Genomic DNA, 19,166 nt, shown 5'->3' with positions numbered 1-19,166 from the left:
ATTAGGTTTAAACATTTCAAGTAATCTCTCTGTTCTTTTGTTAGGTAGAATAATTATATCATTAGTTGGTATTCACTATAGGTTCTAGAACATTGGAAAACATGATCCACTGCTGGGGTAACTTGGGCCTTCTATCTTGACCTTTCCTTGAACTGAATTTCCATTTTTTTTTTTTTTTTTTTTGAAAAATAATTTTTTCTTTTGGTTGATGGAGCTTGGTGCTCTGATTCATGCCCCTCGTCACCACCACTTTGTGGGTTTTACTGATGGAGCCTGGAGCCCTGATTCAGGTGCTAGTAGTAGAAATGTCATCATCAAGGATGGAGCAGGTAGTTTCATTGTTCGCCAATGCAAAGCTGGGTTTGTTCATTCAACTGCTGCTACAACTGAAGCTGAAGCCGTTTGAGATGCTATTCTCCTTGCAAACTCGCTAGTAATTCCTTGTTTTGGCTATCTCATCTGATTTTCTAGGTTGTCATCAATGCTTTGAAAGCATCTCTTCAAGTCTGGTCTGGGCAGCAAGCTCAGTGGTAGAGACATCTAAGGCCTTGCTTTCCAACTTCATTTCTGTTTTTTTTTTCTTTATGCTCCTATTATAATGAAGCCCATTTGCTAGGCAATGGAGCTATACATTTTAGAACCTCTCGGTCTTGGTGGGAAGTTTCCCTTTTTCAGACTCTGTTTTATCCCTTCATCTTTTTAAACTCTCGCATGGGATGTCGACATTTTTTTTCGCAGAAATTCCTTTCATTCTAACCGTCGTGAAGAATACGTAGGAACATGAAAAGACTCGTCCAGCCAAGGAATGGTGTTTGACTAATTTGCCGTGCACGGCAGTGACAAGATCACCTTTGCTAGGTGAGTGGCCACAGCATCGCCACCCTAGAACATAAGGAAATTGTCATTCAACAAAACTGGATTGTGAACACTCAATTATTATTCTACCCAAAAAAGAACATCCAATTATTATTGATAATGTGTCCCTTGTGTTGTGGTGAAAATGTGATTGGGATTTCTTGGTTCGCTCCTGATCCGGGTTTAGTTCTTGAGGCCAAAATAATGGTGAGAGTAGGCTGCCTCTAGGGATGAAAAACCACCTCCAATGATTAAGTCAGTTCAGATAAGAAAAACCAGAGACTCCCCCAAAGAATAAATGCCCAAGAGAATGAAGAAGAGAATGTTCTTCTAGTTAATGCAGGAGAATAATGGCTGGAGTATTTAAGTCTTATCGTTACTCGTGCGTAGTGTTGATATGTATAACTAGTGCATACCTAAACTGATGATGAATTCACCATAGCCCTATGATGAGGACGGCTTAAATGAATGGTGAAGATGGCCTCTCGGCATGGCTTGGACAGCAAGTTGATACGCGTGACCCCCAAGATAGCAGGTGATCTCACAGGTGAATCAAGAGATTAGCGTTGAGTTGATCTGGATGTGACACCATTCCTCAATTTAGGAGACAAAATAGGGGTACGCAGTACTTGAGGCAAGCTTTCAGCGAATGAGAAGCTTTAGAGCTTCCATGCTTATTTAATGAAACACAGTGCATTCAATGCTGAATTAAATGCTGGGGTTTGACATTTGGATAAGGATACGTCGAATTTTTTACCAGCATTGCTTCTACCGAAAGTCACATGATGACAGCTGTGTGTCACTGTGATGCATGATTCTTGACTTTGCCAACTAACATCTCCTCTGAGAAGCCCCATGACTGAGAAACGTCAGTTGAACTATCTCGGACCAAGCTTGAGCCCTTGGTTTGGTTCAAATGGTCTACTCCGATTCAAGGGTTTGAACCATAATGACCATAACACCTTGGATTTGCTAACTTTACAAAAGCAGAAACGGGCATAAATGATGAAGCTATCTTGCTCGAAAATTGTTTGGGCGTTGTGCATTAGCACTATTAATGCAGAACACCTGCAGCGAACGGTTGAGATCTCGATCTCGACTGAGATTTCGATCTCATCCGTCCATTTCCAAAAAGTGTGAAAATATTCCTCTTGCCCTTCATGTTGTCCAATTCTATGTCTGTTCTGGGTTCTGATTGGCTTGCAACGCGATTCATGAGAGGATGGATACCTTCTTATTTTGCTTTCATTATGTTAAGAAGTGATTTAAGCATCCCATACGTAGATCTTATACTCCATTTCCATCCCATGGATTCACACACTGCAACTTAAATCTGGGTTCTGGTAATGACTGTTATTGACTTGCTCATGAAACCTATTTCTTTATATGGAAAAACTGCAAGTTAAGCACGTATATTTTTTTTTCTTTTTGTAAAAAAAAATACCAGATGCAAGAAAAGAGAAAAGGAGTCGAAAAGCAATGAAATGCTCCACCATGTGAACACGCACAAGCAAGGTAAGGGTATGTACATGGGCGCAATTGATGGGCAATACTGAGCTACCTACGGTCGAGATTTAAAGTAGTTGTCAAGATTCGATCTTGAGATCTTTTTTTTTTTTCCTTTTTCCCTTCAGCATTTCAGTCTGTGTAGTTCAAAGGGTAAAAAACAAAAAAGAAAAGAAAACCGAAACGGGTGGTTGATAATTGCGCAGCACTTAAGGGCCTGTTTGGTTACATGAATCCAAGAATTATACCCGTTTGGTTGTAAAAATCTCTAGATTCATGAAATCTAGAGATTCACCTTTTTACACTAAAAACGTGAATCTGTAGATTTATGGGTAAGGAGTGAAATCCAGAGATTTCAAAAAAACTATACATTTGCACATTCACAAAAATCACGCTTGATCAAATCGTTTTTTAGGATGAATCCACAGATTTCATTCCGCAACCAAACATTCATTTTATAAATTATGGTTCCATAAATTTGAAATTTATAGATTTGAAATCTCTAGATATTTGAAATCTCCAGACTCATGTAACCAAACAGGCCTTAAGCCAATCTCACGTACATAATATTATCTTATTCAAACATCTTGAAAACACAATAGCAATTCCTAAATTTCACTGATTTTCTATTTAAAAAATAAAAATAAAAATTGCACAAGCAGAATAAAGATATCAATGCTATTTAAAGAAGGAATTTCAGAACTAGAATTAATCATCGGAAACCAATTTCGATCCATGACTAAATTTGAATCTGAAATTTCTTGGAGAGATCCAAGGGTGAGACTTGCCACACCAACCTTCCTATCAACTGACTACCAATTCTTCTGGTTTGTCACTGTATAGTATTGTGTATGTACAATCAATTTGATTTATCAACTTGTACCGGGTTTGAACTTTGGGCTTCATCAGCAACACGGGGTTTGATGTCCCTGCACCGCATGTATGTCAAAAACTGCTGAGGCAGTTCTTCCAACAGAGCTTGAACTGTAGAAATCTGCCCACCTGTACATAACAAGCATGCCATTACAATCAGGGCTTAATAAAGAAAAGGAGGAGTTGCAGCATAATAATTAACAGCAAACCACTTTAAATGTAACATGGACATGATCACAAATGCTATATTAGTCTCCCTGGATCATCAACTGGATCTACTTACAAAATCTGGCTCCTTCTTGTTAATGTCAAACGTACAAGCAACGGTCTTGCAACAATTCTACTATTATATCTTGATGTCAATATGTAGACATCCATCCAATCCACTAGAATTTAAAAGATATCATGCAAAATTGTCTGAGAAATAAACTCCAAAATTGAGTAGTGGCTTTTCTTTTTCAGTTCTAATAGATGCAAGATGGGCTCTGATCCCAGATTCAAGCAAATTACAAGCACACATTATCATCTGAATATGGGCACCAGCAACAGAAAGAGTAGGTAGAGAAATAAATATTTAAATACTCACCAAGTACTTCACGCATTGGAACAAACTGTACAATGTCTCGTGTGGCTATTCTTCCTGTAGAACTTTCTAGTCTTTCTCCCTTATCAGCATCAAGTATCTGTCAAATACACAAAATAAAATTCACATTGATGCTATGAGCTGTCAACGTATCCACTGAACCATTTAATGGTTGGAAATTCCATGACCATCAACCAATGGAACACATGGAAAAGGGACATTACTTGGAGGGAGGATAGAAGCTCAATAAGAATGCTATGGGTACCTCCATCTCTTTAAAATCAGCAGCACCCACTCCAACTATAAGAATGGATAATGGTAAATCAGACGCCCTTACAAGAGCATCTTTAGTTTCTTGAAGATCCGTAAGCACACCATCCTGAAAAAGATCATGGCTTCTTTTTATTGCAGATACAAAATAAGACAAAATAGAAAGGCATCTAAAAGCTGTTTCAATCTTTACCGTAATGATGAGCAAAACAAAGTACTTGTTCTGATTATAGGAGAGAGCCTGGCTGGCAATTTGAGCAGCTCTGTTGATAACTGGTCCAAATAATGTGGGCCCAGCAAGAATAACAGTCCGTAATGTGTTCGCATAGACAGACATTATTCCACTAACCCCTTCAACCTGTAATGCGAATTGTAAGAACCAGCAAATCAAAATTTTGCCCACAATAATCCAAAATAGAGAATTTTGATGCAAAAAATGTGTGGGGGTGCGGTGGCAAAACACTACTACCACAAATATATACATGGTTAAAACAAAATGCAATTTGTAGAGCCAAGTTACAAAGAAATAACATTTGTATCACTGCATCATCAGACCCACATAAGAACTGGCCCAAATCCATAATCTCTAGCATCTCACCTCACTATCTCTAGGATTCCCATTTAAATTAAAACAATGAGAGACCACACCATCACTTAGCCTTCCACCAAAACCCCAAGCAGGAAAATGACGATCAGAATCGTAAAATTGGATGACATCTCCAACCTCCAATATAGCCTGTGATGACGTAAGTTAAGGATTAGAAACATAATTACAAGTTTGATGGATAGGATCAATGAAAACTGGAATCCTGCAATGAATTATAGCCTATAAAGAAAAGTGATCTATCACAAAGGTAACAACTTCAGGCTTAAGGAATTGAGCTAGCTGACCAAGAGTATAGCCACAATGTAAATAATGTAAACAAAATATTTACAATATAGAAAACATGATTAATGAGCTAACAACTACGAAAACTAAGAATCCTATTCATTTAAGACCAAAATCATGCAAAACTAACATAAATAATGTATCCCACACACTCACAAAAAAAAGAAAGCACAATGTTTAAAAAAAAATTCAAATTATCATAAAAAAAACACCATAAATAATCTAGGTACTTATATCTATTTGTCGATTTTATCAATTTTTCACTTTCAATTGTCTAAAAAAAATTTAAATAAACATAAAATATACCATAAGTAATCTAGGTACATATCTATTTGTTGATTTTATCAATGTTTTCACTTCCAACTGGAAATCAGCAAGGAGATCTCACAAACTAGTCCAAGTCACCCTCATTAGGTCAACACAGAATCAAAATCTGATCTATTATATAAGCACAGATGAATCAGGTTCCAATCTCTCACCTGCTGGTAAGCATTTAGTCGACCTAAAGGATCAATGTAATGCAAAGACTTTGGGAGCCTAGGATCTCCATTTGAAGCTACAGAAAGAGAGGGGGGGGGGGACACAAAGAAATCATCAACAGATCAGCATACAAGCAAGAAGCTAAAAAGGAAAATACATCGACACAATTGGAAGTCTACCTGTGAAGTCAATAGCAACCATAAAGCTAAGCTCAAATCCACTAGAAATGTAATCCAGAAAACTGTATGTAATTTTTTCAGAAAACCCATCTACAAACAGTTGCCCTTTAAGAATCTGTAGAAAAATAGTTGCAAAATGGGTTAAATGAGACAAATTCAATTAAGATGTGGTTAAGCTTCCAAGATCAAATAATCTCCCACCCCCCTCCCCCCAACCAAAAAATAAAACCCTTCCAAGAAGAAAGAAAAAAAACAACCTTCTTATGACCATGGTGAAAAGAAGGCGGTAAATGAAAGTTCACTCCACCTTTTCCATCATACAGTTTCTCCAAGTCAGCCAAAGATTTTTGCAGTACTCTGATGAATGGTTAAATCAAAACAAGGTAATTTATGTTCTGACTACCAAGATAAAGCAAAAAAAGGACAGCAGAAAATTAGAGCAAAAGCAATGAGTACAAAACATTCATCAGTTACCCTATAAGTTCATGGTTGCCACTGTCATTGAAATCAAAGCACTCTATAACCAGAGGGGTATCCTACACAGAATTGGTATTGTCATCGGTAAGTTGCACATCAGAAGAGTAACTTCCAGATTTTTTAATATATGTAACACAAACACAATTAGCTTGCCTTGCTTCCAAACTGTTGCATGGTGAGTTGGAGGGGCTTCCAAGTTGGATTTAAGTTATTGTTAACCACTTCAGTCTTGCAAATTGGAATGGCACCACCACTCTCAACGATTCTAGATATTCTTAAGAATGGGTCCTACATGAAAAGAAAGATAACAATGATGATAATGACAATGACAATGATAGGAGGGAAGGTCTCTGGAGGGCCATATACATGTCTCCTATAAAGACTTCTCAAAGCAACAATAAAAAAGTTTCCAAGATGATAACAACATTGAAAAGAATGATGGGGTCAGTAAACAGAAAGGAATTTGTACAAACCACTGAATAATGTAAAAGGACTTATAATAGTAGTCATATTGATGCAGATCCAGCACTGAATTGGATTATTTTTCCTTGGAATCAACAATGGGTTCATAGATATATGTGCTGGGCCTCTATTCCCAAGGGTTTATTTGGTAATAAGGACCTACTTTATGGCCCTGAAAATTGAATATCTAGACTTAGTACGAAAATAGCTAAGTAATTACTTTAATGCTGTTTTACCCCCCAAAAAATACTTTAACTTTGTTTTACAGACCATGAACACTTAAAAGTCAATGACTTAATTAGAATTTATTGGCTCATGTTAGTTAGGGTATTTTAGTCTTTCTAGTCTTTCTAGGGTATTTTAGTCATGTTAGTTATGTACTTTAAGCTGGATAGACCCATCCCCACAGTGAATAGAACTTTATTTGGTAAGGCAGATTAGTCCCTAAATATACCCCCCCCTGATGGGAAGAACACAGAGACTTGATCAGTGAAGTTTGAATTGCTTTATTGAAAACTTTTGCTTATTGATACTTCCTCTCTTGGTGACATAAAATCTGGGAGTTTGGAACTCTGTTGGTGCTGAACGTTTGGTAGCTTATTCCAGTTTTGACTGTTGGACAGCCGCCACTGCTGTTCAGCAAAGCAGACCATCACTTGGGAAGTCACCTACTCAGGCAGGAGATCAACCACACAAACCCATTTCTATTCCCCCTTAATTTCAGTTTGTTTGAACCCATCATTAAGAGCCCAATGAGCTGCCTTATAGAAAAACCTGCAACACCAAAACAGAACCCTGTCAAAGAATGCAAGTGAGGTGTGTCATGTGAATTTTCTGTCCAGCCCACTCCAATCATCAGATCACCTCCATCTTTGGACAACATGATTACCTCCATTAACCTAGTAATCAATCCAAAATTCACCCATATCACATCTTTCAAATCCTAGCCCCTTTCTTGAATTTTCAAATTCGCCAAGAAACCCCTGACCTCAAAGTTAGATCTAGATCAATCTAACCATCAGATCTGTCCATAATTTGAAGCAACATCCCTATACACCATGCCCTAAGTTCAATCCAAATTTCAGGTCAATCAGACTACAGGAACCCTATTTCTTGATTGACCTGTCACATCCTTGAATCATAAAACCCTAATTTCCCCATATGAGAATTGAACCATCTTCTGATTAATCTCCAATATCTCTTTCCAGGCTGATTCTAGACCCTTAGAGATCACCCATAACCCAAAAAGAGACACCCCATCTCAAAAGAGAGACATCCAGATTCAAATCCCAATGCCCTCAACCAAATCTTATCCTCTTTCCGCCCAATTCGACTTGTTTCGAATTAGAGATCTTGACGTTGACCGTAGCCCTATTGAGGTTACGCCACATACACTTCTTAGGGAAATCAGGACCGGGCTACCATATGGCTTGGGTTGTATGGCTATTGTGCTATACCGGATTCCCAGGTTTTCAAGCTGCAGAATCATAGATATTATTTCAAGGCAAATATTTATCTGGACTGCACAACCACCACAAAGCCTTTCTTGACTGCAAACCATGGTTCAACCACCATAAGGGGTGGTGCAGTGGTCAGTGGACCACAGTTGTAGCCTGAGGTTAAGTTATTGAAACAGCTCTCAAAGAAAATTGTTGGGTAAGGCTGCACAGGAAAATTGCACCTTGCATGAGGGCCTTCAGCACCGAATTCACCCTTTATAAACGACGGTTCAAAGTCTCAATCTCAAGGCCAATCTCATCAAGGTGGTGGAAGTTTTTTTCCCCCAAATCAAGGGGTATTAGGGGCTGAAACCCAGCCAATTTCATCCCTTTTGAACACACTGATGACCTCAAACTTATGGGACAAAATAGTGTAAAAATGTGAGTTTCACTTCAGACCCCAAATGGGAAACCACTAAGCTGAAGTGAAACCTTAAAATGGTCTGTTGTACACATCATTTGCTCATACATTAGTGCTCAAAGTTAAAAATTCAAACTAGTAAAATGTTGCACATGTTCATGGTTCACATTACAAAGTACAAATAATAATCCAACCATCAAAGTTATAACTCAACAGTCAAGATTAGTGACCCTATATGCAAAGCACATCATCTTGTTCCACTCAATGGAAAACGAGAAATATATCACGAGATTCCAGCAAGATCTCGAGAGTTCTCCGACCATGCTGCAAACCTAGTTGTGTTAATTGAAAAAGGTGAGGTGACAAATCCAACTATTACTATATATATATATATATATATATATATAGAGATTGGTGAACTCCCAATGAATGTGGAATACTTCCTACGTATTTTCAAACATTCATTGTTCTATAACTCTCACTTATCAATTGGTTGAATCCATGAAAAGGGTTTGGCTAGATTTTTTCTGGTGCCAGCTGCCGAGAAGTGACATAATCCAAATTTAAGGAATTCGAAGGCTAGGGGCAGACCTAAGATAACCTTAAGAGAAGTGGCGAAAAACGATATGCATAGCTTAGGCCTTGTATCTAGCATGGCCTCAAACAGAGCTGATTCGAAGGCAAGAATCCATGTAGCCGACCCTATTTAGTAGGGACAAGGCTTGATGATGATATGATGGCTAATCCACTGGTTTTTCAGAACTTTATTTCGCCTCTTGGTCAAGTTTATGACATACCCTTCACAAAATTTCCTCATCCATGCTCTACATTGATTCCATTATGGATTTCCTTCTCTAGAACTGCCCCTTATTTTAATAAAAGTGAGTTATAGTGATGATGATATTGGTGACAGTTGTGGTTAGAATAAACTGGCTATAAACCAATAGACAAAACAAAGATCTTTAAAGGAGTAGGTCATACACTTTTGGAGAAGAGGTCCTTGTTATCCAAGTGGGAACAGCGGAGTATCATCTCAACAGTTTTCCTTGAGGCATTTGTTTCCTCCGCATGGACAGTAAGTGTTCCCAATCTTTTCATGCCACCATGCCCATTTCTGTTATGAAGATGAAGCGTCAAACTCCTATTCTGTTTAGTCACTACCTGCCATTTAAAAGAAAAAACAATCATCTAAACATGAACATATCCAATAGTTCCGATGCAAGGAAGTCAAAGAAAAACAAATACTTGTGCGTGTTACATATTATATACATACAATGCTGCAACGGGACAAGTTAGAAAAGGCAGAATCCTGTGCTGGTATAAAAGCTATAAAAACTAAACATAGTTTGTATGAATTAGCAATGAGATGAAATCTTCTAGAATGCCACAGAAACAAGCATGTTTATGGCAGGCAACTTTAGGGGAAATGTTGCACAATAATTAGCAGCATTCTGCTACCAATGAGGGCTGACTAGTGACTACATTAACAATTTTGTTCTGTAAGCTTATTTCCTTCTCTGAAGTTCACGACAGTCAAAGTTCTGATCTGCACAACATATCATCATGTAGTAGCGAATATACAGAGTGAACTATTTATTATATCATTCATCAATTTCCAAGTCAAAGTTAAGAACATATGGCACTTAACCTCTGATAGAACACAACTTGCTTCTCCAAGGAACTCTTGCTGATCCAAGCTCAGCATCTGCAAGAAAACAAAATGCAATTAAGTCCAAATCTCTCCCTATGAAACATTAGTTATCTATTACCAACGACTGAATTTTGAATTTAGCAAGAGAAACAAATATCTACAGTTACAACTACTAAACAGTTGCTCTGCGGTCAATAAATGTAATCTGCATGCAACCACTTGTTTTCAAAGGAAATAAGTGGATGTAGTTGCTTATCATACTTGGTAATTCTCCAGGACATTATGGCTAGAAGGATGACGAATTTGAGTTAACTTTAGAATGGAAAAGAAAATTTAAATGAAATTTCATTTGACATGCAGATATGCTTCAACTTAGCAAATCTTTTAACCACACCTTTGCCATATCCTTCTTGATGGTACTACTTAAAATATTTAAGCTAATCCAGATATTGAAGAAAAAAAAATTAAAAGTGTTGCTCATAAAAAATCCAACAAGTATTAACTTTGAAAAGAAATCAGCTAAACTTTGTTGTTATGTATATGGAGTAAATTTTAAGATTTTGTTCAAATATAAGTATCTCATGTTTCAAATGTTGAACTTAATGCCTGACAAGAAAAGAATTTCAATCAATAAATTTAAGAAAAAAATTGGTACAAATTATTCCACAAAGTGAATACTCTCAGCTTAAGAAAATATCAGTTCACTGCAGCATTAAGTAGAATATTATATCAAAACTAGAACATAAGATACCTTCACGGGTAAATTGTGATACTTGGTGTCAACATCATACACTTGAAACCTGAAAGATGAGATGCATGCACAGAAAAAAAAGGGGGGGGGGGGATATTCAGTAAAAGAACAAAGTGCTGGATAAAATGGAAAACAAAACTATGTGAATGAATCTGAAAAAGTAGTAACTGGTTCGGAGGATAATGAGAATTTTACACCAATGGTTGAACAATCTCAAACTGATAAGCAATAGAAACTTTCTCGATCCAAACAGGGTCAAGTGTGTTCATAATTACTTCTGTACGACCGAGTTCCTCAAGTGCTCCATCCCTTTTCTTTGCATACACTATGACAATGGGATCACTCTGTGAAAGTGTAGGGAGAGAGGGAAAGAGAGGGGAATGTGTCAATACTACCTTGAAGACCATCAAGCAACTGTCCAAAAATGTGCACTTTAGTATTGACAGTTTAAAAGAGCTGGAAAAAAACATGAAATATAATCTGAAGATAAGCCACACACAATTCAATTGGACTAAATTATATGCAGTTGCAGACAGAAAGGAATAATGACAACCGTATTACCAAGGGGCATACCAAGTAGACACAGACTTCCTTATTGACTTCAAGTCTCCAAGAAAGATTAAGGAAAACAAAAAAAAGATAGAAAAACTTGGCTTTGTTGCTCGCCTTTTTTAGTGTTTTTTTTTTTTTTTTTTTGGATGAATAAATAATTTAAATTAGGAAAAAAGGAAAACAAAGCGGCCTTAAAGAGGAAGACCGAAGAGAAGAGCTAAGACCCCAGGAGACAACAATAAGTCTGTTCCTTGGGGTATCGTCAATCAGGGGGAGGGGGAAATTACAAGTCTAAAAGAAACATCAAAGAAGATGGCATTCCAAATCATATCTTTGGAGCGGGATTTGGAAGTCCATCTTTGGAGATTACGCTCCCACCAAAGATGATGAACAGTGGCACAAAACACAAGCTTTTAGTGTTGTTGCAAGGTTTGTTGCGCTTGTTGAACCCCTGTTGCCTTTGTTTTGGCCAGGCCTTGCCCTTTGGCTCTCTTGTGTATTCTTTCCCTCCCCCTCACTCCTTTGGTAATGAATTTATTTATAAATCCAAAAAAAATGACAATAAGATGAAAAATTACCCATAGAAGCTTGGTTAGGAAAACTAAAAGACTAATCAATACTACCGAGGAAAAAAAAAATACTAATCAACACTACCTAGCAAACCCACTACACTAATTAACTTAAGAATTTTATAAGCTACAACTAAGCCTAATCCCATATGCCTCCCTTGTACACACACCTTTTCCAATTAAGTTGGTCAAATACAAAGAAAACACATGCAATCAAAGGCCAAATGCATAAGATAATCTCATAATGTGATCATCAGCATCAATTCCAGGGGCAACCCAACCTGAGAATCTGTTGGCAATATTTGGCAGGCTGTGTATTATTACTCTATAGCTAGGGCTGACTTCAATTCAGCTACCTGGATCAATTTCAAGGAGTTTTATTTATCTTCAAACTTGACTTCGTGCTGTTATTAATTGGTTCAACAGGGTTACAAATGGGGAATAGCCTCACAAACTTTTCAGACCAAATGGGTTTTCATTGAGTGAGCTGTCTTAGCCACAAGCTAAGGAACTCGTTGCTAGTTTGCTGCTCTTATTGTGTCAGGAAGAAAAAGTCTTCTTACGATGAACACCTTCTTCTTTCGATACTACTCAAAAGCTCCTGCTTTAGAAACTTAATTCTGTTTTAGTGCTACTCCATTTTAAATACCAGAAAGCATTTTCACAAATTCCCTTTCCAGTTTGATCCTTTCACTAATGGATCAACTAATTTATTACTAAACTGCTCCAAAAATTACAAAATTGCTACTCACTTTTCTCAGTGACAATTTACACACTTAGTGGGCCCACAGCAGAGTTGCTTTAAGAAGTTAGTATATTTCATTAGAGAGGATCAATCCTCCCAGAATCTCATTCAGAAGGCGTGTCTGTCAGCTAATTCCCCTGCCGATTGTCAAACTAAGCTTGGTGAGATGAGGGTTTTATACCTATTACCGATAAGGGAGGCAATGTTGGCTGCCTTACATTTTCATTCTGTTCTCACTTTCTAATAAATTTATTGCTATTCATGTAAAAGAAAATATTGCACAAGACACACTTAAATGCAGACTATCCAATTCTCCCAATGCCAAGACGGAAAGAAAAAATTAAATCACAACCACAATAAACAAAGAGAATTAGGAACCTTTAATAGATAACATGATACATTACGAAATATATCATTCCTCCAATAGTCACAACACATTAAAAGAACTATCATTCCTCAAATGGAACAGCTTGCAACAACTGACGAAGTATAGCTAAGGATTTTCTCTTAATTAAAAGTTAGCCAAACTTTTCATTGTCATGGAGGGTTTACCTTCGAAAAGATGTCCCGGTCAAGCAAGTTTGCAGCAGAAAATGATAACTGCAGTGAATGTCAACAAAAGAAGAAACTAAAGTAAGTATTCGAAATCTATTGTTGCATAGTGATCAACAAGGCAAAACCAAATGCATGGAAAACAGTATAACAGAGGGTAAAAGGGAAATACATCTACAAATATGACAATGAGTAAGGTATACAGAGATGTTAAAGTATAAAAAGAGACGTTGGGGTTATATTGTGAGATTTAGTTTCCTTTCGGGTTTTGACTTGCTCCCTACCCTCCTATTTCTATTCAGTGAAGTTTATGGAGGCTTCATCCATTAATTTGAAGCCTCCCTAATTCACAGATTTTATCTCTTCTTTTCTCCTTTGTTTTGTTAATTAAAAGAAAGATACATAGATCAAAATTTAAACTCCATCCAAATCCAAATCCACCAGTATAAATCTGTTCAACGTGTGCAAGATTACCCACGAAAGGAGGAAAAAGTTCCTTCTAACATATGTTGTTATTGTAGAATCAAGCAACACCACCCTCACGCTCACTTGTAGTGATATCAGCCAGATTACAGTATGTTCCAGCAGCCTAATATCCCCTGTACAATTCTAGAAATCTTAAATAATGTCTCAGAAGATCCAATATTTTTTACAAAATACAATTGTAACCTAAAGGGAGCAAAGATATGCTAGTGTTTAGGATTCTAGGTTTCAGTAGAACAACTAAATAACAAGGATCAGCTAAGCTAAGGCTGCGCTTGACACAATATGCCATGGGAGGGGAAAAAAATATTAAACAAGTAAAGGCTGTGATTGATTTCCATCTGGAATAAAATGATTTTTTTTTTCATGCTTTAATTTTGGTTCACAACAACAACTCCCAGGGACCCAGACACAATTTTTATGATTGATTTCCATCTGGAATAAAACGATTTAATTTTGGTTTGCTACAGAATCTGAACACATACAAAAATGATATGTCTCCATCCATCACAAAAATATGAATAAGCAAGAAAAATGCTTTATTATGGTTCACAACAACTCCCAGATACAATTTTTATTATAAAATGTGATCCTTCAATTATCAGCAAATAATAGAGGAGGCTTGTAATTTTTATCAACAAATCCATTAGCCTCAAGTAATTACATCTTAAACTAGTCCAGGTCCAAATGGGTAAATACCTTCCAGCAGCCATGCGATACAAACAAAAGCATGCTTTGCTGCTTTTTATTTCTTAGACATACGATAGCTCCAGCATCCAAGTCATTCGCTGTTAGTCTATAGCAGAAGTATAACATCTAGCAAATAAGCCAGATTGATGTTCAGAGTCATACTATCAGCTTGTATGGTTGCCATAACAAGATCTCCTTGTATGCAGCTCTACAACTATACAAGAGTCCATGGTTTTATTTTTTTTTAAAAAAGGTGGAAGCCATATAACTATCCTACATGGAAATACTTTCTCTTACTAGAAAAGCTACATGTATATGTCCTTAAGTGGGTTCTTATTCTCTTGATGATGAGATATGCCAACTCGCCTGCCAATGAGTTAGGTTGGGGTAGATTCGGCAAGTTTTCGGCCCAATATCCATTGTTTAGTCCATTCTTTGGGGTCCCATACTTTGGTATTTAACTGCCATTGTATATTATGTTCAGAACCAAAACCTCTTGTTATATATGAGAACAAACAAGGGGGGAAAAATATTGCCCTTCAATAGGTTCATTGATGCAGTCCCCATTTCTTAATTGCAGTGTAAGAACTTGGAAATGAATGATCAGGGGTGATAAACCCCAACCCCTTTAATGAAGACCTGGGCAACTCCAAAAATGTCTGGGGCGTTGAGCATTCAGTATCATGCAACATGCATGCTTCTACTTCAGCTCTTGACGACATGCATGCCTCCACCTCAGCTCTTCATATTTCAGAATGGTGTTATGAAAGTGTTTATTTTGTTGAAGTAGTTCAAAAAATTCTGTTTATGCCTACAGCTGCAGTGTAATGTCAATCGACAGTATTGTCCCATCTCTTAAAACTCATATAAAGAAACTCTGGTTTCTCTGTTCTTCACAAAAGAACAGATAACTGTCTTCTTTTATGGTTTTCGTTATGGGGCCCTCAAGTCCCAAGGGCCCCTACTCCCCGCCCCCCCAAGCAAATCCCAAGAGGTGTTAGAAGCTTTTAGTGCATAGGAAACCGAGGTTTTTTCTACTGCAGGGACCACGGAAACAAAAACAGAAACTGAAACTCCCCGACCATGGGGGTCCTTCTGGAACTCTGACACAAAATATTGACATCATTGGTATAAATGTTTATCCAGATGACGAAAGGAAAGTTTTGATGTGGCTGCGAATTGATTGGGATCGAGCATAACACTAGACTGGATCAAGCAATCATGGGCAGAGAAAAATGTTGCAAATACGATTAGTCTGTTACGAAGCATGCAAGGTCAAGCTGAACCTTTGCAAGCTTATCTAGTCAAAACAAAGACTCTCACCACCTATTCACCAGAGCCAATAGGAAAATACAAAATATTTGCCAAAAATAAGGTAGCTATCATTAAAAAAGAAAAAAGAAAAAAACATATTTTCTTCATATTAGCAAAATCTGTTGAACTTCTAGAGATATTAATGCAAAAAGAACCATGGAATACAATTCAATAGAATTGTCAGCCCCTAAACATAAATAAAATATGTTCTACATCTCGAACATATCTGATAGTGAAGCCCGAAAGTGACCACATTTCACACATTACCGTCCTCTTCTTCCCAATTAGAAAAGGACCTAGATCCTCTGCAGAGCTCATCCAATGGCTGGGAGCACCCAAGCACACAGCCAGAGTATTTCCAGCTCTCTGATGCAACAGAGAGGCTAGTCCGCTGGAGAAAATCACTTTCCATTAGAAGATCTCATATAGATCCATAGGCTCATATATGTTTATACATGATGGGCACGAAATTAATCTCATAGTCATACCTATCCTTATAAGAGCATCTAATCCCCCCCCCCTCCAGTTTTAACATAAAGAAGACACAAGGCAACAGTGCAAAAAGTATTGAATTAAGTGGCTCCAAATCACCTCCAACTTCTTTACTGCTATTCAAACGCGAGGCAGGACCACAGAAGATTTTACACTAACACAACCACAAGATTTGAATAATACAAGAACGTTATATAATTTAAACAAACTGTACGGACGAAGTTATTAATGACTACAAAGGTGACGATGAAATTTCTTGAATATTATCTTTAATTTTTCCCAAGAAAAATAAAGATCAAAAGCTACTTTAATTTGTGCAAAAGGAGCGATATCGATTACAAGATTCCAATCGCTACTCGCTAGACAAAACCATGAGGATAGAAATTGTGTGGAAAAGCTCGGTTCAATTGTTCAAAGGGGGCCAGGGGATAATAATACAGTTTTAACTTTTGGCGTCTTCGTTCTCTCTTTTTGATAGAATCTTCTTATCTTATTTGTAGAGTCAAATATTCGAACAATTGGTATACAGTATTACAAAAATTATACCTCCAATTGAGTGAAGAGACCATGAAGCCCGCGAGTCCTGAAGAAGAAGTCAACAGCATCATTGGGACCAGTAACTCCGACGTTGGTCGTTTGGATCGGACTCTGCTGTAACCCTCCTATGGCCTGTTGTCCTCCCTTTCTGTCGGAGAAGCACCCTCCCATAATCCTCCCTCTCGCTGTCACTGTGAACAACCAGGGCTTCCTGAAAACTTTTCTTGTGTGTTTATCAGAATCTGAACCTAGAAGAGCTCCCAGAAAACTTTTCTTGTGTGTTTCTTGTAACTGATACTGATACTGGATTTTCACGCGTTAAAGGCTCCATATAAAGAATTTCTAGTCGAAAGCGTTTCTATAAACCAATAGCCTTGTATATAATCTTTCTTTTTCTGGAAACCTTGCGAGGGAGTTTCTAAATTTCCAATCTTAGCACCCACCCAACAGCTCTACTTTCTTCAGCTCTTCCTATTTTTTTTCCGAAGGGACATGATTTTCTTACTTAAACTCAGTTGAACTTCAAATCTTGGTCCCGCCTTTCTTCAATTTCTTCCCACAAACCAATAAAACTAATGAACTAAAGCACCAATAGAGATGTAATGCTAGGTATCTGCATCGACCTAGTGACTTTATAGTTTCACAAAATCGAATCTCCTCCCCTGTAGCTTGTTCCCATGTTGCTGCATCAATCAGAAATTCAGAACCCAAGCCTCAACTAGTATGGTATGAACGAAAGAGCAGCCAGTTCGTGTAATAATGCAGAAAAAATGCATATCCTGTGATTTATCTCTGGATTATCTACAGCGATAGATCCAACCCACGATTCCGAGCTATAATCAGTTCAGAAAACCAAATCAGCATCTCATCAGATCCAAAATAGCAATTCAATCCAAAATCCTAAAATTCGTTGCCCCGGAATGTTTACTGCGATTTCAATCCAAAACATCGAATGCTACTGACGCGAATCCTGGTGATGAAGCAATGGTTCCTAAGAAGACGAAACGCATAGGCTCTAACTGGGTTCTTCTATAAAGGACTTGCAAGGAGCTTTAATGCACTAAAACTGTCATGCAAAACAATTTCAGGCCGTCGGATGAAAATCTCGACTGAAATTTCAGATCGTTGGGTTCGAAATTCGACTTGATAGTCCTACACATTAAAAGCACAGGACTAAAAGCACCTTGAAGATGTAGTCGTGATGCGTAACAAGCTGGCCCGGATGAACTTCATTCCAAAAAAAATGCACAAGACTAAAGCAATTTCAGACTTGAAATGTCTCAAAAAAAACAGGAGGTGCGCTTTGTCAAGAACCAAAAGGCTAAAATAATAATAATTTGATCACCTAATTTTATTTTAATTTTTGAAAAATTGGTAACTTTATATTAAGAGTGGGCCGTGGGGACTATAAAATATTACATGTACAATAAAGAACGTGACCTCTTCGAGGTGTGAGTCATTACCAACTTAACAACCTTTAATGGTTATCACGTCAACTTTTTATACTTTGAGAACAAGAAGAGGGGTTTTTTCAAATTTTTATCTAAATAAATTTAAATGCCGATGTGCAGGGGAGAGCAACAAAAGTAGTTATTGTATCCCTCTCAAATCAATTCGGTGAGGAGATCTTTTATTTGTGATTAGAAGGTTCTGGTTAGACATTTCACTGTGATTGGAAGGTTGTTCAAAGATTTTCTATCCGAAGTTTTATAGACGCTAGCAGATCCTAGGGATGAGATATTATATATATTATCACGAAAAGTTGAACCCATGTTCTCTTTACTAAAAAGTGTTGATTATTATCAACTAAGCAATCCAATGATGATAAAGTTTTTTTTTTTTTTTGTTAATTTGTTATATTTAATAGAAGATATAAGAGATGGAAAGTTTTTGTGGTGTGTGGTCCATGGGGATAGCAATGCCTTTTTTCGGTAAGAAGTTTGAGGAAAAGTGTGTCATTTTCTTTCGTTTGAAGAAAAAACCAATAACCCAAACCTTTTTTTGTTGTAAAGTGGGATGACAACTCTTACTACAGGAAAAAAAATAAAGAATGAGAATGATGGGAGAGAAGTGATAGAGCCAACTTTTGAAATATTGTCGACATAAGGGGTGCCGGTGGCTACCGACTCCAATGAAATTCGAGACATTTGCAGTCAAGTTTCTTTTTTTATCTATAATAGTTGGATTCACATCCTCTGTAATTCCTTTCTCCACAATTCCCTATAATTCCCTAATAGGGGCCAGCGGACCCACGGAAAAAAATTGGGGGGTTAATAAATCATGTTTTTGTAACCATTGGTCTAATGCCACAACCTATTAGGAATTATAGGGAATTATAGAGGATGTGAATCCATAATAATTATATTATAAAGTGATACAAATATTACTTCATGATT

At 37.2% G+C, this 19,166-nt stretch overlaps 1 protein-coding gene across 1 annotated transcript; it reads right to left on the bottom strand.

Annotated features, from left to right (window-relative positions):
- Window positions 1-2,905: 2,905 nt before the first annotated feature.
- Window positions 2,906-18,027, bottom strand: LOC149010493 (protein BONZAI 3-like). Its single transcript, XM_089161602.1, has 16 exons — window positions 16,780-18,027; window positions 13,255-13,302; window positions 11,032-11,180; window positions 10,837-10,885; window positions 10,083-10,139; window positions 9,416-9,595; window positions 6,266-6,400; window positions 6,110-6,171; window positions 5,893-5,992; window positions 5,636-5,750; window positions 5,456-5,532; window positions 4,686-4,823; window positions 4,281-4,445; window positions 4,083-4,196; window positions 3,821-3,917; window positions 2,906-3,363 (listed from the first exon to the last, which is right to left on the bottom strand). Exons 1-16 carry the CDS (start codon window positions 16,939-16,941, stop codon window positions 3,221-3,223), a joined length of 1,791 nt encoding a protein of 596 aa, XP_089017728.1. The 5' UTR covers window positions 16,942-18,027; the 3' UTR covers window positions 2,906-3,220.
- Window positions 18,028-19,166: the final 1,139 nt, after the last annotated feature.

This window comes from Hakea prostrata, chromosome 7 (assembly GCF_041222555.1).
Source record: "Hakea prostrata isolate BN-2017 chromosome 7, UWA_Hpros_2, whole genome shotgun sequence".
NCBI classification, from domain to species: domain Eukaryota; kingdom Viridiplantae; phylum Streptophyta; class Magnoliopsida; order Proteales; family Proteaceae; genus Hakea; species Hakea prostrata.
Note: the sequence above shows the minus strand (reverse complement) of the source record. Positions and strands in the feature narration are given on the sequence as shown.